Here is a 20,481-nt window from a genome sequence, read left to right as displayed (position 1 = left end):
ATAAATAAATAAATAAAGGGGGGGGGGACCCTTCCTATCTCAGAATTCTTTAAGTAGATAATGCATACAGCAATTATGCCTCACACATAGTAGGGGCTGTATACTTCCTTGTGTTTGATGGGATGGACTTACACAGGTTTTGAAAAAGCCTTTTGCAAGATCCCACCCTAGAGGCAATTAAAAATGAATCATCAGTCGACAATAGTAACAAAAATGAATCCTCATTACTAGATAGGGAGAAATGTTTGCCAGGGAGAGAAGCCTGGCCCGGGGACAGGAAACAAGATATAAAGATGAAAGCACTTTTCAGAAGCAGTGCAGTGCTCACTGGCCGGCCACGGGCCTCCTGGTCCTCAGCCAAGGCCTGAGCAGCCTTGCTGCAGGCCCAGAGAGGGCCTGGTGAGGCCACCCTGCAAGCCTGGAGGACAGGCCCACATGGGGAGCGAGAGCACCATCTGCCCTGCAGCTCTGCGGGATGCGGGAAAACCAGGGACACCTCCACAAGTCCCTCCAAGAATTGACAGTCAGCTCAGCTGATTGCCATCACGCCTCTTCTGCTTTCCTCCGTGCTAAATGGAGTGGACATAGTCATGTTTGGGGGGTCCTGGGGGCTATGAGCCCTAGTCGAGCTACAGGGTTCAGAGAGGGCCCCCTTAAAACCTACAAACAGGAGTTCCCGTCGTGGTGCAGTGGTTAACGAATCTGACTAGGAACCATGAGGTTGCGTGTTCGATCCCTGGCCTTGCTCAGTGGGTTAAGGATCGGGTGTTGCTGTGAGCTGTGGGGTAGATCGCAGATGCAGGTTGGATCCCCTGTTGTTGTGGCTCTGGAGTAGGCCAGTGGCTACGGCTCTGATTAGACCCCTGGGAGCCTAGGAACCTCCATATGCCGTGGGAATGGCCCTAGAAGAGGCAAAAAGACAAAAACAAACAAACAAAAAAACAAAACCTATAAACAGCACCCATTAGCAGTAGGTCATGCTGACAGAGGTGGGGTAGGGGGTTTGAGCACAAGAGGATGTCATGGCCAAGGGCCTGGGGACAACAGTCTGGGAAGGAGTCTTGGAGGAAGTGAATCTTGATCTTGGATGAGGTAACAGAATGGGGTTCAGTGCAGTGGAGCAAGAAGGGTTTCGAGTCAGGGAGGTGTGGGTGGAAGGGAAGCTCAGTGGTTGTGAAGGATGGGGAAACCTGCTGAGTGTCCCCTTCTCCCTACAAACCCCTCAAAACACCAGCATCCTTACCTCCCCTGATGCCGTCACTGTGACCCAGCCACCCACACCTGGACACTCAGGGGTCCCCCCACTCCTTCCTCTCCTTCCCCCTACCCCCACCCCTTCTAAGCCAGGTACCTGGTTCTGTCAATTCCACCCTTGCGTCTTAAACCAGCTACCTTGCTAGTCCAGGCCTCTCCACCTTTCTCCCTGACATCTTGGTAAGCTCCTACCTTGTCTTTAGGTACAGAATCAGTCAAAACCCCTAACCCCCAGCTTTGCTCGCACTGCTCCCCATTCCTGACTCTTTCAGGCCTCCCTACTGCCTTTAGAACTGGATTCCTTAGCACGAGAGGGGGTGGAATGGGACCATGCCTCCCTCTCCAGCCCAGATGATGCTGGAGCAGGCCTGCTACCCGTGCCCCTGCCCAGGAGGCCTATGCTCCTCCTCCCGGCCCAGCTACTTGCTGGGAGCCCAGCCTGCCTTCATGCTTCAGATCAAGGCCCAGTGCTGTCACCACCAGCCTTTCCCTGCAGCTTCAGCCCTCAGTTCCCTCTCCTCCTGCTCCCAGCAGCTCATCATGGGCACTTGGCTGGAAGAGTTTTATCACCTTGCGTGCATGTCCTCTCTCTCCAGGTCTGGTGAGAGCAGGTCCACTCACACCTCTTAGAGGGCCTGACTCCCTGTGGTGGGGCCTGCTGACATGGCCGCTGATAAGGCAGCTGTTTGATCTGGGCTCCTGAGGATTTGGAGAGTGAAGCACTAGAGCAGGGACAGGGGACAGAGCGTGGCTGCTGTTGTGAGCCTAGGCCGTCTCCCTATTGCGGCAAGGCGGATAGGCCTGCTTCAAGTTCTGCTTCCTTTACTGCAGTGAAAATATCAGAACTTACAAGCTCAGAGGGCACCAGTAGTCCTCCTGCCTCGTGACGGCTGCTGACAGTGTTGAGGGGTAAACAGCCATTCATCTCTTCCCTGGATGGGCAGTGCGGTCAGGGAGCCCATCAGGGAAGGACCAGTATGCTGACACTCTAACAGGGATTAACTGAGAGATGACACAGCTCAGTGGAATAGGCATTGGCACTCAACTGCCTGCAGTCCAGTTCCAGCTCTGTTACAACCTAGCTATGCAACCCTGGGCAAAGTTCTTAATGTCTCTGTTGGATGGTCAGTATAGGGGTTCTGAGGATTAAATGACGAAAAAGTGTAAGATGCCTGGGCCAGTGGGTGGCATGGTTTTCAGTTAGTGTGAGCTGTTCTTCTTTTTTAGGGCCATACCTATGGCCTATCACAGTCACAGCAACATCAGACCTGCGCCACATCCTTGACCTACAACAGCAGCTCATGGCCACACTGGATCCTTAACCCACTGAGCGAGGCCAGGGATTGAACTGCATCCTCATGGATACCAGTGGGTTCTTAACTCACGGAGCCACAATGGGAACTCCCAGTTCTTATTTTTTCAAAGGAGAATTGCAAATATTTAGAACATTTTTTTAAGTTTGGATTTGGGGCTATCTCCACAATTCCCCCCCTTCCCACCCTGAGTCTCTCGCTATCATCTCCTTGTACTGGCCTTTTTAAAATTATGTCTTCTTTCTCTTCTTTGGACCCAAACTGTCCTCCTGAGGTGGTTTCTGTGGGAAGTGATACTGGAGTGGCCAGTGTCAAAGGGTCTCGGTGCCCAGCAGATACGTCACATCAAGGCACTTCCTGGTGTGAGCAGCCAGTGTCTAAGGGCCCAGGTGCATTTCTGAGACCACGGCTGAGGTCTGCTCACACTGCTTCGTTGAGTGGATTGTTTAGAAGCAGCTCTTGGTGGGTCTGCAGGTTCCATGCAGGTCCCAGAGCAGCTGCACAGCTGTGGGCACTGCCCTCACCTGTCCCAGCATCAGCTTCCCCGAGGGTGGTACAGCCATGGACCTCACACTGTGCAGGCCTGTGGGACTGCACACATCCTGAGGATGCGGCTGCCCAGCCTCCATCCTGCCCTGAGAGGTCACCACAGGGAAACCTGGGCAGTGCTCCCAGCCAAGGTTTCAGGTCCATTTCACTCGAAATTTTCCAACTGAGAGGGGCCCACGGGGGTGGCAGGGGAAGCTGTGGCATCCACTTCCCTGGACATCTCACCCCTGAGGTGAGGCCCCCATGCTCTCCTGACTGTGGTCAGGCTAACCTGGCAGAGGCAGGGGGATGGCTGAGATGACCTCGGGAGGCCCCTACCAAGCTGAGGATTCTCAGCTGAAAAAGCTATCGGGTCAACACATTAGCAGAAAATCCATTATTTCTCTCTCTCTGGACCAGTTTCCCCTTGATGCCTTCAGCAGGGGTGTCAAAACCTCAAGCTGTTCCAGATTTGCTGTCTGCGCTGCAGAGTGAGGACAGAAACTTCATGGTGAGCTGAGAGGGATCATGATCTCTTCAAATGCTTCATTAGGGTTTTGAGGAGGAAGGAAGGGAGCCAGATGAGGGGTGAGGGCAGGGTGGGAAAGAGAGGGGTGCTGGCAGAGGGCAGTACAGCGGGGGGTTGTGGGGGTTGTGCTTCTGATATCTCAGCTGATCTGGATTTGACAGGACCTGGCCACCAGGGCCTCTGCTGGGGCTGCCCTCTCCCCCTCAAGGGTAAAATGCCACTTCCCCACCAGCTCTGTACCCTGCCCTGTCCAGAGCCACGAGCATCAGCCTGGAGCTCAGATCAGACTCTATTCCAGTGCTGGCCGCCAGAGTGGGCTGTGGGAGGTCTGCTGGCCTTGGAGCGCCCATCCAGGACTGGGATTTGCAAAAACATTTCAAACCAAGTTGAGGGTTCAGAGAAAAAATAAATGCCCACCCCCCTCCCCATCTCTTCTCTAGGTATAACTGGCCCATCTGAGAACTCTAAACCCTGAAAGGCCCCAGATGGCAGGATTTAGGCCCCCCCCCCGCCCCCCACGACCCAAGAATGTGAAATACCAGCAAACAAAAGTCTCATCCAAATTAGGAAGCGAACGGCTCTGCCTGACTGCGAGTGTGTACTGTGGGGCTGCTTGGGATTTTGGCGTCCCCCATGGGTCCCTTCAAACCCACAGTGATATTAAGACTTTGGTTGTTTTTGACCCCAGATCACAGCCTGACATGCATACCCTTCCCAGAACCTAAATGCTGCTCCAAAGGCAGCTCAGCCCTGAGCTCCTGGCCAGCCCCAGGTCCCCCACTTCCAGGCCTGTGATAAGAGCCCTCTTTGGGCCAGAGTTGGGGCATCAGCCTAGGCCCTGGGCTACTCTAGGGGTGCCAGACAGATGCCAAGACCTGGGAATGTGTCTCTGGACCAGGCTCCCACCCCTGCCCCCAACAGTGGAGCATGTGCCCAAAGCCCTGGATGGTACCAATTCTGTGAGTGAGGGGCACAGAGAGTGGTCTTTCCCATCCAGGCTTGGGCTACAAGCACCATCAACAGACCAGGGCTCCAGGAGCTGAAGGTGGATGGGCCCGCGCCCCCACTTCGTCCTGGCCCCGATTGTCTTACCTTCTTGGGAGAGGATGATGAACTTGGTGGTCTTGAGCGTCTTTCCATTCAATGTCCAGGTGATGGTGGCCGGGGGGTCGGAGGATACCTGGCACTGGAGCAGCAGCTTCTCACCCTCTGCCACACGGAGATCACGTAGCTTTTCCTTGAAGGTTGGGGCTGACCCTTGGCTCTCCGGGCTTTTTTCATTATCTGTGGCCCCTGCATAGCCCCTCTTGTAGTTCACATCATTCTTAACCTCCTTCTTAAGCTCTTCTTTCCCAGCTGGTTTAGGGGGTTCGGCTGGCTTGGCATTACCCAAGGGCTTGGGGGTCTCAGCTGGCTTGGCATTGCCCACGGGCTTTAGGGTCTCAGCTGGCTTGGCATTGCCCACAGGCTTTAGGGTCTCAGCTGGCTTGGTATTGGCCATGGGTTTGAGGGTCTCAGCTGGCTTGGCATTGCCCACGGTTTTGGGGGTCTCAGCTGGCCTGGTGTTGCCCATGGGTTTGGGGATCTCGGCTGGCTTGGCGTTGCCCACAGGTTTGGGGAGCTCGGCTGGCTTGGCATTACTCAAGTGTTTGGAGGTCTCGGCCAGCTTGGCATTGCCCATAGGTTTGAGAAAGCCTGAAGGCTGGGCATTGCCTACAGGCTTGGGACCTTCTGCTGCCTTGACATTCAAAGGCTCAGCATTGCTGCTACCATTCTCCGCTGGTAATTTTTTCTTACTGCCCAACACCGAGCGAAAATCTGGGGTGGCAGGTTTTGGAGGGGGCAGCTTCTCAGGTATGGGGGTCTTGGGCGTCCCCTTCTTGGCCAGGACCGAGCGGAAGTCCACCTGCTGGGGGCTATGCACCTTCCTCTCTTCCTCGGATACAGTCTTCGGCTTGACTTGCCGCTGCAGGTTGGCGCGGAAATCCATCTGCTCAGCAGGGATCTCCTTCAGGTCCTCTTCAGACAAGGTCTTGGTGCTCACCTTCTTGCCCAGGAGGTCACGGAAGTCCAGCTGCTCCACCTCCTGCTGGCGGATGGCCTCCTCGGTGTGCTGCCGCGTCTCCACACGCCTCTTGAGCACCCCGCGCACGTCCTCGCCGTCTTCGTCCTCGGGCCCACCCTGCCCTCTTGCTGGCCAGCCGGGCCTCAGGCTCCCGTAGCCGTCTCCACCAGCACCACCACCATCAGCACCAGCTCCTCGGCCCTCACAGCTGGCAGGCTCCCTCCCCCTGCAACCAGTGAAGGGAAAAAGGAAAGTAGCAGGAGCAAAAGGGGCCGGGTAAGAAAGAGACGTCAGGGGAGAGCAAATCCCAGAGGGAGGGAGGGAGGGCAGCGGGGAGGGGAAGGGGAGGGGGCTGGCCAGGCCATGTTTATAGAAGGGAACTTTGGGGAGAGGCGCTTTGCTTGCTCAGTTGGTTTGTTACATCGGTAATGACTTCAGTAGCCTTATAAGGGTGTGTGCAAAAAAAAAAAAAAAAAAAAATCCCCCCTCCCTGCTCTCCCTGCTCTCTTTCCCCTTCCAGTCTCTCCCTCTTGGCTCGGGCAGCCTTGGCTGGAGGACACAAACAATCTGGGGCTGCGGGGCTGGGCCTGCTGGGACCAGGAGGAAGGTGGGTGGGTGGTGGCACAGGGCCTGGCCGGGCAACCCCTGGGGGGCACTCACCGCAGGGGGGCTCTGGCAGGGCTGCTCTGTAGCACCAGGGACACCTGGCAGCTGCACTCGCCAACCCGGTTCCTGAAGGAGTCAAGGGATCAATACAGATCAGGAGGCTTTCTGGGCCAAGGGCCTACTCAGCTGAGGGCTGTGAGATGGGCAGGGCCAGCGGGAACTTGGCCACAGGCTGGCCGGCTCCAGGGAAGATGGAGCCATGGGCTTAGCCGTGACCCTGACACGCCCACACCGGACCTAGATTTAGGGCAGGATCCTCCCCCACCCTGATCATTATTTTTCCAGCTCTCATTTAAAAAGGGGAACAAAAATGGAGTTCCCATTGTGGCACAGTGGAAAAGAATCTGACTAGGAACCATGAGGTTGGGGGTTCAACCCCTGGCCTCGCTCAGTGGGCTAAGGATCTGGCATTACCCTGAGCTGTGATGTAGGTTGCAGATGCGGCTCGGACCCAGCGTTGCTGTGGCTGTGGTGTAGGCTGGCAGCTGTAGGTCCGACTGGACGCCTAGCTTGGGAACTTCCATGTGCTGCGTGTGTGGCCTTAAAAAGAAAAAAAAGGAGTATGGGGGGGAGAATTTTCTGGACAATAAATAGCTAAGGTAGGCATCCAAAAGTAGGAATACCTTTCAGTCAGTATATTACAAAAATAATGCAATCAATCAATCATCCACTCAATCAAGGAAAAGTAAAGACTAAACCTGCTGGAGGCTGTGATGGCACTGCTTGGTCTAGACTGTGCAGCCCTGGTCAGCCTGCCCAGTGACCTTGAGCCCTGCTCCTTTAATAGAGAGGTGGTTATTCCCTCTCCCCACAAGCTGCTCCAACTGCTAGGTCCCCTGCACCTGCTCACGAAGTAAAAACACCCTCCAATCCCTACCCATCAGCTAACACCCTTGGATGACAACTTTTGTATTAAGAACTTAACCAGTGTCTCCCTTCATGGGTGACTCCTTCTGTCAGGTGGGGAGGGCTCCGGATTCTTCAACCCATGGTTGAAACTGTTGACAATCAGCTGAGGGCCCTCTGCTGGGGAAGGGGGCTGTACCATGCTCCCTGCTGCCCTGGGCTGACAAGCAAGCACCACAGCCCTCCGACCCCCCGAGGCTGCCATCTGCTGGCGTTCTGGGGCTCTGACCAGCCAAGAGGGAAGTGGTGGGGGCAGATCTGAGAGCCAAAGGAGCTGGCCTGGAACTAACTACTTTTTATGTAGCACCCTCCAGCTTTCAGGACTCACATCTACTCTCCTGTTCCCACAACAGCCCAGGGAGGTCCAGAACACGATGGTAGGGGTGGAGGGGGAGTGCAGGTGTTTCTGGGATGCAGTGGATGTGTGTGTGTATGTGTGTGGGGGGTGTCTCCCACTCATTCCCTGCCCTTGGCCATCTTGCTGGAACTTCAGGGACTGACACGAGCCCCAGATCCTACCTCAGACATAACACAGCTCACATAATCCATCTACTTACTCTTGCAGCAGCTCTGAGAGGTTGGGGTAACACTGTTTTTATTTGTTTTTGTCTTTTTGCCATTTCTTGGGCTGTTGCCATGGCATATGGAGGTTCCCAGGCTAGAGGTCAAATGGGAGCTGTAGCCACAGGCCTACGCCAGAGCCACAGCAACACGGGATCCAAGCTGCATCTGCAACCCACACCACAGCTCAGGGCAACGCCAGATCCCTAACCCACTGAGCAAGGCCAGGGATCGAACCCGCAACCTCATGGTTCCTAGTTGGATTCATTAACCACTATGCCACGACAGGAACACCTATAAAAACAGATGTTTTTATAGGTAAGAAAAATGAGGCTTATAAAGTTTAAGGAATTTTGCCTAAAATCACAGAGCTGGCTAATAGGACCTGGGTCTACTTGAATCCAAGACCTGTAACTTTCCCATATCACCCTACAGAGCTCATCAGCACAAATCTAGTCTGGGAGGTGCATATCTGTGTGTGTGGGTATGTCAACCACATGTATCTGGGCTCTGCCTGATGGGCACCTGTGCCCACCGGTCTGTGTTTGGGAACATGTCCACACGAACGAGTCATTTTCACGTGGACAGAGAACTGAGTGTGTGTTCACATAGCTCTGCTGATGCATGTGGGTATCCGCCTGGCTTTGCCTGTCCCCCCTCCCAATGGAGGGCCAGCTCCCGTCAGAGGCTGGCAGCCCACAGTGTGACAGACAGTTCTCAAGGGTCCCAGGGGCTCCATGCTCACTCCAGGCCCTGGGACCCACTGGAGAGAAGGAGAGGTTGGTCTCTTGGGCTCTCCAGCCCTCCTCACCTGCTGGGGTCCCCTCCTGGCCACCTTCCCCACTCTCAGGCTCTCAGGGATGCAGATTCAAGGTTCAGGGAGCCTCATGTCTAGGGTGTTTGAGGGACCAGGGTGCTGCAAAGGAGCATAACCAGCAGGTAGGCACCTCCTCAGAGCCAGACCCTGCAAAGCTGGGAGGCCCTCAGGGCACCCCAAGAACTGAGCACAAAAGATAATGGGGCTGGGGTCAACTTGCTGAATAACCAACCATGGGCAGTCACTTGAGGGTGAGGGCCACCCCCGGCACCCCGCTTCTGCCAGGCTGATGGCCAATAGAGGCCACTCTGTTCCCCTGTTGCATTCAGGCAAGGTACAGGGCCCGGGGTTGGCGTTGAGCAGGAGGACGGGGTGCCCTAGGGCTGTGTTTTCCCAGGAGCCCTCTTTTCCTCAGCTGAGCTTCCTTCTGTCACAAGTAGAACACAGTCTGGGTGCAGAAAGCAGGAGCAGATGCTGGCCCGATGGTCCTCCTTTACCCCAGGCAAGCCCCTCAGAGGCTCGAAATGGTGGGGCCCTTTGAGCTCTGTCTTTCCATGGCAGAGGCAGGTTGGGGCTTCCGCTGTCTATGACCTGACTTGAAGGCGGTGGTGCAGGTAGCCTGCTGCTCAGTGCTTGCCAGCCTCACCCTGCAGTAGGTACCCAGGCAGTACAAGGGGTGGATGGGAGGCAGAGACCTTGGGATGCCCTCGCTGGCCTGCTAAGTAGATCAGCCCTTGCCCAGATTGAGAGGTCACTATTCCTGTAGCCACAGACTTAAATCTCTGCTGGGCCTTCAAGGTAAATCATGGGTTCATTTGGAGCCTGAAGTGGTCAGAGAGGCCTGTGGCCTGGGATCCACCCCAGTCATCAAACCAGCTCGACAGCCTCATGGGCCATCTTTGGTGTCTGCACAGACTTGGTTCCAAAGTCAGGCCTGCGGCAACAGAGGCCGCACCCACATGCCCAGCTCAGGTGATGCCACAGAGGATGAGGGCTGTCACCCTACAAGCTGTACCTTTTACAACTAACAGAATGCTTTGGGGTCCCTGCCTCCCAAGCCCTGAATAAGAAGCCCACTCTTTGGTTACGAAGCCTTGTACCCTGTCCCACTCTGATTCACCCACCCCTGGAATGGGTTTTATTTGCAAAAATGGTTATTTTAAAATTAGAAGAACTAACTTCCTGGCAAGTATCAATCTTTTAAATATTGCAGCTAGAATCTGGAGCTGACTTGTAGACACTGTTCCTTTTAGTTCAGGAGAGAAGAGCCAGGGAAGGGGAGGGGAGGGAGAAGTCACCCACCCATGCAGTTCCTGTCATAGCTCAGCAGTAATGAATTCAACTAGTATCCATGAGGACGTGGGTTCGATCCCTGGCCTCGCTCAGTGGGTTAAGGATCCAGTGCGGCTGTGAGCCTGTGGCATAGGTTGCAGACGTGGTTCGGATCCCGAGTTGCTGTGGCTGTGATGTAGGTTGGCAGCTGCAGCTCTAATTGGACCCCTAGCCTGGGAACCTCCATATGCCTCAGGTGTGGCCCTGAAAAAAAAAAAGAAGTCACCCACCCATATGTATCCCCCAACTTCAGTAGCGTCAGAGAGCACCCGATCCTGCCCCATCCTCCCCCTGGCATCCTCCCAGCCTCCCTGTCTCCCTCCTCAAAAGGGATTCTGTGCCAGGTCTAGGTCTGATTTCTGTCTAGGTCTGGGTCTGAGAAAAGGTGCAGGGCAGCAGGGTTGCTGGCAGGCCTGGACACACTCCCCAGGGCAACTTTCTGTGGACTTACTTGCTCCCTCTCACTGGGGACAAGGCCAAGGCCAGGGCAGCAGCCCCCCAAAGGAATGAAGAGGCTGGACTTGGGGGAGGGAAACAGGGCAAGGGCTACATGCATGGAGACCTTCGTGCAGTGTCCCAGCTCTCCCAAGCTCCCAGCGCACTGGGGAGAAACAAAGAGCGAAGCAGTATCTGATTTAAAGTCAGAGCCGAGGGCTTCAGTCTGGGTTCTGCCACTCACCTTTGGGTGGCCGTAAACAAACCCATGACCCCGAAGCCTCAGCTTCCCCTATTATTAAAGGAGCAGCAGCTAGATGGTTTCTGAAGTCCCTCCCAAAAGTTTTATGACTGTCCCCAGCTGGGCCCAGACAGTCTGCCTGCCAACCTCCCAGTGCAACCCTCTACTCCGGCCTGGCAGGCTTCCCGCAGCCTTGCTCTGCTCTTTCCTGCTCTCTTGTCCTCAGCCTATCCAACAAGACTCTACTCGTTTGCCTCAAAATGCCACAAAAAGCTCATCCTTTCTAGGATGTCTGGCTTGATTACTTGAGTATTGTCTCAAAGTACCACTCCTTCCAAACAGACAAGCTCTATTCTTTTTTTTTTTTTTTTTTTTTTTTTTTTTTAGGGCCACACCTGTGGCATATGGAGGTTCCCAGGTTAGGGGTGGAATCAGAGCTGTAGCTGCTGGCCTATGCCACAACCACAGCAATGCCAGATCCTTAACCCACTGAGCAGGGCCAGGGATCAAATCTGTGTCCTCATAGATACTAGTCAGATTCGTTACTTGACAGGAACTCCTCCAAGCTCTCCTCTAACATATGATCAGTTTTCATTATTTGCACTGGTCTAAAGGAAGAAGAATCTTTTCTCTATTTTAGAGGCAGATTGGCCTTCCTGATAATAACTGGTTTTGGTATAAGGTGAAGGCCACTGGTATGTTCTGAGCATATTGCTGATGGTGGTAGGATGACCAACCAGTCCAGGACCATCTCAACAGATGACCACAGATGTTTTATTAGCTCAGCTGAAGTTTTCTGAGCCTTACCCAGCTAAATAGAATTTCCTAGCAGATTCCAAAGATGCCTAATAAATAATAAATGGCTATTTTCTCAAAAGTAACAAGTATCGGGATGGTTTGTTACGCAGCAAAAGCTAACTGATACAAGTATAAAGCACATGCCCAAAAAGGACCCAAGTGGATGGAGCACACGCCAGGTTTTGTCATTACTGCAGGAACGATGCTCCATCATGGCAGTAGCTTTGGTGTATTGCTACAGAGCCTTAAAAATGATGGGCTTGGTACAGGGAAATGATTGATCTGGGAGAGCAAGTTCCTTGCAAGGCAGCCAGGCACCTGAGCCAGAGCAGTCCAACCATCTTTGGGATGCGGCATCACCTCTTTGCAGAGTCAAGGTGCAGACAAGTGCTCTTTTTCAATGGTAATACCAATCTTAGGGGTTGGTGTTCTATCTCCACCAAGCTAGGGTTGGCATGGGATTTTAAGAGAGCGTTTTAAAGGTAGAAGACCATTTCTAGCTCACATTCACTTAAGAAATAGTTCCCTAGTGTTGCCTATGGGCAGACACTATTCTAGGCACTGGGAACACAGCCGTGGGCCTTCATAGAGCTTACCCTCCCATGTTCCCTAGGAAGACCTTATAAGAGCAGGAAAAGGAATGGGGAGAGTTGACGTCCCTGTTGTGGCTTTAAAAATGTCTGCAAATTCTTTGATACCCCTCTGTCCAAGGGGTGGAACTTAATTCCCCTCCACTTGAGTATGGGTTGTACTTAGTGACTGACTTCTTACAAATAGAATGAGGCAGAAGTAGTGGCGTGTGACTTCCAAGGACAGGTCAGAGAAGACACTGCAGGATGCCCATGGTTCTCCCTCTTGGATCACTAGCTCTGGGGAAGCCAGCTGCCATGTCACGAAGACACTCAAGCAGCCCTAGGGAGAGGTCTACACAGCAAGGAGCTGAGGCCTCCAGCCAACAGCCCTGTCAGTGAGCCGTCATAGAAGTGGAGTCTCTAGACTTAGTTAAGCCTACAGAAACAGCAGCCCCCACTGACATCTTCCCTGAAACCTCATGTAAAACCCTGAGCTAAAAATTACTAGCTAAGCTGCTTCAAATTCCTGACCCATACAAACTGTGAGAATATCATTGTTGCCTTAAACGGCTAAGTACGGGGATAATTATTACTCTGCACTAGTAACTAATCCCTTGATCCTGCTCTTTTCCAATTTTTCATCCATCTGTCCTCCTCATATTCTTCCTGTACCAAACAATGGGAGACCACAAGCCAGGATGTAATAAGACGGAGGACTCTGGGGGACTGAGCACAGAATGGAAGGTTCTCTGTGAAGCTCTGTTGTTCTGAAGCAGAAGAAACATAAGCTTGTCAGCAGCACCAAGCCCACACTTTCTTGACCTTGGAGCCCAGCCCCACATTATTTTGTGGTTCCTCTAGCTTCCCAGACCTGGGTGGAGATTTTTCTGTGAGGTAGGAATTTGGGGGGCTGGGGTTAAAGGAGGGGGCAGGACATGCAGACTCACTTGAGCAGGATCTCATACTGGCCGGCGTGCCAGGGCTGCACGTTCTTGAGAACCAGGGTGAACACGTCCTCATTCTGCAGCACCTCGAAGTGGCCAGTGTCTTTGGAGAGGGCTTTGCCGTCTCGGAGCCAGTGCACAGTGGGGAAGGGGTCCCCAGCTATGGCACAGGAGATGAGGACACTCTGGCCCAGGCAGGCTGTCACAGAGCGGGGCTTGCTGATGAACCAAGGCTGGGTGCCGTCCTGAGGCTCTGGAAGTTAGCAAAGCTTTGAGTTAGAGGGAGGTCTTTGGGCCGAGAGCATCCACTCAGCTGTCCCTGGGGGTGCAGGTCAGAAGACAGCATGTCACCCAAGGAACAGCTTGTGCAGAGATGACTTTTGTTGGACCTACAGGTGGAGCACATTGTTCTCATGGCAAATCTGCCTTGGTTATTTCTCAGAGGATAAGATTCACATAAGTTTGCATTTCCAAAGCAAGGGGAGGTCACCGAGAAGGGACAGGGGCACTGGGATAGGTGCCGGGGATCTACCTGAGATGTGAAGGGTTGAAGGATGTCACTTGTTGCATGTGTGTTCACCTTGTCTCTCCTCCTAAGCAGAGGTCCTCATAGGCCACACCTCACCTCCCAAGCTATCACTGCCAAACTGTTAGTGCATTAGGAGAACTCTCTCCTAGCACTCTACGCAGCTTGTCACCACTACCGCAGAGAGGGCAGGGGCTTTAGAAGGCAGGGAAGGGTGGCTCCACCCAGCCAGGGCCTGAGATGGAGGGTGGTGAGCTGCACTGGGGTTGGGATGCGACCAAGGGAGGGAGGGGTCCCAGGTGGGAACAAAGGAAACTCATATGGTTTCCTGGCCTCCTGTCACCATTGGAGAGACTGTGGCAGCACCTCCTCCCCATCCCTGCCCCCAGCCCTGGTCAGCAGGTCAGCCTCACCTTGCACCGTGAGCACGGCCTGGGTGCGGACCTCTCCTGCGCTGTTCCAGGCTTCACAGGTGTATGTGCCTGTGTCTTCTGGGAACACTTCCTGGATACAGAGACTGTGCCGAGTGCCCCTCTGCTCAAAGTGGAAGTCCTCCGACTCCTGGATCTCATTCCCATCATGAAGCCAGATGACCTCAGGGGGTGGGTTCCCTGTAGGGCGAGGAGGCGGGGCAGGGGGCTGGTCAGGGAGGCGGGACTTCCCCAGGGCAACTCTACTGCTTCACGCTGGGACTTAAGTACTAAGCTCTCCACATTTCAGGTTTCCCGTCCTTAAAGTCCTTAAAACATTCTGACCCCGTCTACCTCCTAGGCTTACTGGGAGGAGTCAATAAAGTAGTAGTCTCCTCAGCCGTCCAGGAGAAAAGCAGATTAGAATAGCATCTGGCACAAAATAAGTACCCAATGCATGTTCATTATAATTATTTAACAACAGATTTGGGGAACCCAGAGATGAAAATATATCATTGCAGAGACGAAAAAGAAAACCCAGGAAGAATGATTTTTAAAATCAGAATTCATGCCGCATGAGAATACTGCGTGGCAGCCAGACCGCTGGGTTCTTAGCTCTGTCTCCTGCTTGGCACTGCCTCACACGGGGCACCCACGCCCAGGCAATGCTGATGTGACTTCGCAGAAACCCCCTTGTCAGTTTTCACCAGAAGGAAAGCTCCCTTGGCGCTTCGATTGGCTGCCCACACACGTGTTGTCCGAGGGTGAGGATGGACGCCAGGCTGGCTTTCTAAACGCAGCTCGTGGTGGGAAGCATTTTCAGTTTTTACCAGTCTACTTCCCCGAGTAGCTTCTAGAAATTGGTTGGGGCTTAAAACCACAGCCTCCTGGGAGGGTTTCCTCTGTGCTAAGAGCTGAGCCCTGATGCTCTGCTTCCTGGGGTACAAGGCCCCAGGAATGGCTGCTGGGGATGCTGTCGAGTGTTAGGCTCTCTTAAGGATAGAGGGGACCACCATCATCTCTGATGGGTCAGCCAGCACGTGTCTGGAGGGTGAGCACCTCTGATTTCTATCAACTCATGGAGTGTATGTAGGGGAGGGGACCCAGCCTTCTGCCTGTACGGTTCCAGGACGCCTCCAGCCTGTGGGAGCAGAGGATTTACTCAAGGATCCCTAAGAGAGTGAGCCACGGGTTCTCTCTCAGCTCATCTTTACTGTTCCTAAGAGCAAAAGGAACTGAAGAACCAGAGAGGACCTCCAGGCTGTCAGCGGGACTCATCTGAGGCCAACACGAGCCTGTGGCTCTAAGTCTGTGCCAGGAGACTCCCCAGGCTTCTCTTGCTGGCCTCCAGCAAGGACTGTGACATCTCACACTGGGCAGCTCATCCCATGCTCTTGTCACCTGTCTGTTTCAGAAGGCCCTCTGCTCCGTCTTCTTACCTTAACATTTGAATAGAGCAACTGAGACTCTCTTCTGAGAGTTGGGATGTTCTCACATCACCTAGTCTTAGACCAGTGTTCTCATCTCCCAGCTATATTGGCCATGCTATGTTTTCAATTAATCCCTTCCCCTGGACCACTCAACTTTCAATCCAGAAAATCCTGCCCAGAAAAGCAGAAAGAGGACCCACTTCTTTGGGCCCACGGTCTGACTTTCCCATGCTGATTTTCTGGTGGATCCGTGCTCTGAGCGGAATGTCGGGAAGTGATGCCATGTTGCCACCAAGCCTGTTTTCACATCTACCCTGAGGAGAAGGATGCAGGAACAGACCTGACACCTGGACTGTCATGGTGACCTGGCTCCCATCCATGACGCTGAGATCAGAGAGACCCTGCAGGAAGATGGGTGCCACAGGCTTGCTGGGGGCAGTGGGCAGGAGGTACTCACTCTTCCCATCACTCTTCTTTTCTGTGTGGCAAACAGAACGTGGGGTGAACTTTCATTCATTCATTTCAGAGACACAGACTAAAGGACCACTTTGCACATGGATGTGTCAGGGCTCTAGTTTCCACCAGAAACTGACCGCTGCCAGGTAAGGAGTGTGGGAAGCCCTGGAGATCCCTAGGAACAAGGTATGCCCATTTCCCTGCCTGGCATGACAGTGCTCCTGCCCTATAGCAGGGAAAGGATGAGGCCTCTGTGGAGCCATGCCCTGTCTAGGCTCTGCCTCTTCAGGAGAACTTCCAATGAGGAACAAATACTTGGCATCTTAGAGGTTTTTATTTTTCTTAAATTTAATTTACATTTATCTATTTATTTATTTATTTATTTTTTGGTTGCACCTGTGTCTTGCAGAACTTCCCAGGTCAGGGACTGAACCTGCACCAGAGCACTGACCATGCCAGATCCTTAACCCGTTGAGCCATCAGGGAACTCCAAATCTTTTGAATAAGTGATACATTCACAGGGCATAAAATCAAAAAGGTACAAAGAGTATGTGTAAGTCTCCCTTCTACCCCTGTCCTCTGACCAAGTGCCTCTCCCCAGATGCAACCAATTTTCTGTTTTTCATTCATCTTGCCAGCAACAGTCTATGTAAATAACACACTCAAGCAAATAGGCATACTCTTTTATTTTTCTTCTCTTAAAAAAAATGATAGCACAGTATAAGCAGTGATTGGCAGCTTGCCTTTTCATCTAATGATACAGTTGTCCCTGGGGATCTGCAGGGTATTGGTACCAGAACCCTTTGCAGATACCAAAATCCGCAGACACTCAAGTCTGTTACATAAAGTGGGGTAATATTTGCATATAACCCAAATTGGTTACCAGAACCCCTTGCAGATACCAAAATCCGCAGACATTCAAGTCTGTTATATAAAGTGGGGTAATATTTGCATATAACCAAATATTCCTCCTGTATACTTTACTCGTCTCTTAGAATACTTAAAATATCTAGTGCAACGTAAATACTATGCAAATAGATGCCAGTGCAGCCACCTCAAGTTTTGCTTTTTGAAACTTTCTGGACCTTTTCTTCCTCAAATATTTTCGATACGCGGTTGATTGAATCCATAGATGCAGGACCTGTGGCTACAGAGGGCCGACTGTCTACCTTGATGTTTCTTGTGAGACAGAAGGGAGAGCTTTCAAACTGTTTTCTAGGGTTGTGTGATACTCCATTACTGTCTCCTGAGATTTTAAGCACCTCGAAAAAGTCAAAGACACTACATCATTAAAATGACTAAAAGGAAAGACTGATCACCTAAGTACGGGTGCTGGGAAGGAATGTGGAGCAACTGGAACGCTCCTATGGTGCTGGCATGAGCGCAAAATAGTACAGACCCTTCTGAAAATTTTGGCTTTTAAGTTTAACTTCTTAAAAAGTTAAACATACATGGAGTTCCCATCGTGGTGCAGTTGCTGGCGAATCCGACTAGGAACCATGAGGTGGTGAGTTCGATCCCTGGCCTTGCTCAGTGGGTTGAGGGTCTGGCATTACCGTGAGCTGTGGAGTGGGTTGCAGACGCAGCTCAGATCCCACATTGCGTAGGCCAGTGGCTACAGCTCCAATTTGACCCCTAGCCTGGGAACCTCCATATACTGTGGGTGCAGCCCTAAAAAGACAAAAAAAAAAAAAAAAGTTAAGCATGTATTTACCATCTGATCTATTCATTCTACTCCTGGGTATTTACACACGAGAAACGAAAGCACACGTCCATGTAGAGATGTGTACACAAACCTTCATAGCAGCTTTGTTCCTAAGAGCCCCAAACTGGAAACAACCCAAATATCCACCAACAAATGAATCGAGACAAATTATGACGCATCTGTCCTATGGAATATTACTCAGCGCTAGTGGCAGGCACAAGAGGGACAGTCTCACAAAAATTAACCGAATGAGAGAAGCCAGGCACAGAAAGAGTGCACACTGGGTGATTCCCTTTATCTAAAAGTCTAAAAAAAATAAATAAATAAAAAAAATAAAATTAAAAAAATTAAAAAAAAAAAGGGAGTTTCCGTCATGGCGCAGTGGTTAACGAATCCGACTAGGAACCATGAGGTTGCCGGTTCGATCCTGCCCTTGCTCAGTGGGTTAACGATCCGGCGTTGCCGTGAGCTGTGGTGTAGGTTGCAGACGCGGCTCGGATCTCACGTTGCTGTGGCTCTGGCGTAGGCTGGTGGCTACAGCTCTGATTCAACCCCTAGACTGGGAACCTCCATATGCCGCGGGAGCAGCCCAAAGAAATAGCAAAAAGACAAAAAAATAAAAAAAATAAAATAAAAAAATAAAAAAAAATAAAAGTCTAGAAGAGGCAAACTACAGTGACAGGAAGGTCGTCGGGGAGAGGGGCTCAGGGAAGCATGTGGGGGTGATGGAGATGTTCATTTCCTAAAACCATGTGATGGTTTCGTCGGTGAAAGTTTCAAATTAAATGCCATAAATATATGCAGCATGCTGTATAAGTTGTTTGTATATTTTAGATAAGCAATGAGATCCTGCTGTGTAGCACTGGGAACTATATCTAGCCACTTATGACGGAGCCTGACAATGTGAGAAGAAAAAAGAAGGTACATATATGTATGGGTCACCTTGCTGTACAGCAGAAAATTGACAGGACACTGTAAACCAGCTGTAATGAAAAACATAAAAATCATTCTATAAAAAAATAAATAAAACCCAAGATATATAAAAACAGGTATATATGCAGTGTGCGGTAGCCAGATCATTTCACTAAAAACTGGGGGGTGGGGGGAGCTCTCTGGTAGAGGGAGGGGTTATACCAGCTGGCCACAGACAAAAACTAGAACAGCTCTCTGGGTTCAGGGCTGCTGGCCACCCATTCTGTTCTCTGGGGAGATGGGTTAAGCTGGCTTTCCCTCATCCTTGGGCTCCTCTGCAAGCCGGGCTCTGAGCTGCCTCACGTGAGCCAAAGCGGGAGGGGCAGCAAGGAGGCCAGGCTGGGGTCTGTCTCCCACCAGGACAGGCCTCCCTGCTGTCCTGTCTCTGACCGTGCCCTTGGTCCTGTAGGCCAGGTGGCTCTGACCAGCCATCATTCTTATTTAGCTTTTTTGTTTTTGTCTTTGGGGGTGAGGGCATGGTGGGGACCAAGAGGGCTATGGTATCTCTAGGCTAGGCTCTGCATTTGGGGGGAGGGACTGCCGTATTTGGAGTCCTTAGCGCAGGGGCCGCACAGCAAATCTTTTCCAGGAGGCCTGCAGCCAGTGGGATACATTTCCAGGCTGCTCTTTTCCTACCTGGAAAGGCCTGACTCCAAACTGGCCACTCAGTTGTTATCTGCTGGCACTGAGGGCAAAATATGGCCCACTGCGGAGCATGACCTGGGAGGCTAGGGGACAAGTTCCCCCAGTGCGGGGGCCGTGTGAAGGGCATGGGGCTGGAGAGCGAGGGGCGGCAGGGCCCAGGAGCGGAGGCTGGGCTCTCAGAGCCATCCTGCCCCAGGCCTCCATCTCACTGCCTTTGACAGAGGGGCCACAGGGCAGCCTTGGCCTTGACAGAAGGCCCTGGGCATGCGCTTGGGGAACCCGGTATTGGAAAGGCAGAGATCGCCTTGCTCTGCCTGGGCTGCAGTAGCCAGGAAAGCAGGCTGCCTCGGGAGAGTTGAGGAATTTCCTGTTGCACAGATTGAGAAGGCTTGAGGACAAAATGTTTTTGCCTGTCCTGAGCCCTTGCTGCTCCCTCCTCTGCTATCTCAGCCAGAGTCCCCAGTCTCTCAGAGCACTTTGCAGACAGGCCCTTATTGCAGGTGCTGCGGGAACATCAAACACCCCAGCTCCCTTTCCTTCGAGCCAACAACCACTCCTCTGCCCCCACACCAGGGTCTTCCTATGGCCCAGCTTCCTGACCTGGTCATGCCTCCCATGTGGTTCTCTGAAAGCCACTGAAATGTAGGATCTGAGGCCAGGTCCTGGTTGTGGACAGGTCACTGTCTCTCTCCAGCTCGACTTCCTTATCTGTATTTAGGGTAATAATAGTATCATCACAGAACCTGGGGTTTTTAAAAAGGTGAAAGGCGAAAAAACGTTGTCTGACCCTCTGTCATCAGTGGTGGCATGTGTGTGAGGCTGGCATGGGAGCTGACTCACACCTACCCATTGGGCTCAATTACCTGGTGGGTTTATCAGCAGTAAAAGGACAAACAGGGGGGTTCCCACCATGGCTCAGTGGGTTAAGTACCCAACTAGTAACCATGAGGACGTGGGTTCCATCACTGGCCTTGCTCAGTGGGTTAAGGATCCAGTGTTGCCATGAGGTGCAGTGTAGGTTGTAGACATGGCTTGGATCTGGCATTGCTGTGGCATAGGTAGGCAGCTACGGCTGCTCCAATTCAACCCCTAGACTGGGAACTTCCATATGCCGTGAGTGTGCTCCCCCTCCCCCCAAAAAGAACAAACAGGGCCTGGGCCCTCACCCCAGGATTATTGGTTTTTTTTTTTTTTCCCCGCATCCATGGCATATAGGAGTTACCAGGCCAGGGATCAAACCTGTACCACAGCAGCTACCCAAGCCACAGCAGTGAAAACGCTGGGTCCTTAACCCAGTGCGCCACAAAACTCCAAAGCAGACTTTTTTTTTTTCTTTTCTAGGGCCGCACCTGCAGCATATGGAAGTTCCCAGGCTA

At 52.4% G+C, this 20,481-nt stretch overlaps 1 protein-coding gene across 2 annotated transcripts in view; it reads right to left on the bottom strand.

Moving 5' to 3' along the window:
• The window catches only part of MYLK (myosin light chain kinase), a 190,026-nt gene that overhangs the window by 77,380 nt on the left and 92,165 nt on the right, over positions 1 to 20,481 (bottom strand). For both annotated transcript variants that reach the window (XM_047790591.1, XM_047790599.1), the window contains exons 11-15: positions 15,668 to 15,805; positions 13,901 to 14,098; positions 12,965 to 13,214; positions 6,350 to 6,421; positions 4,717 to 5,915 (exon numbers count right to left, since the gene is read on the bottom strand). In XM_047790591.1, coding sequence (XP_047646547.1) covers positions 4,717 to 5,915; positions 6,350 to 6,421; positions 12,965 to 13,214; positions 13,901 to 14,098; positions 15,668 to 15,805 — 1,857 coding nt within the window. The remainder of the gene's footprint in view (positions 1 to 4,716; positions 5,916 to 6,349; positions 6,422 to 12,964; positions 13,215 to 13,900; positions 14,099 to 15,667; positions 15,806 to 20,481) is intronic.

The sequence above is a fragment of the Phacochoerus africanus genome, chromosome 1 (assembly GCF_016906955.1).
Source record: "Phacochoerus africanus isolate WHEZ1 chromosome 1, ROS_Pafr_v1, whole genome shotgun sequence".
Taxonomy (NCBI): Eukaryota; Metazoa; Chordata; class Mammalia; order Artiodactyla; family Suidae; genus Phacochoerus; species Phacochoerus africanus.
This window is presented reverse-complemented; position numbering and strand designations above follow the sequence as displayed.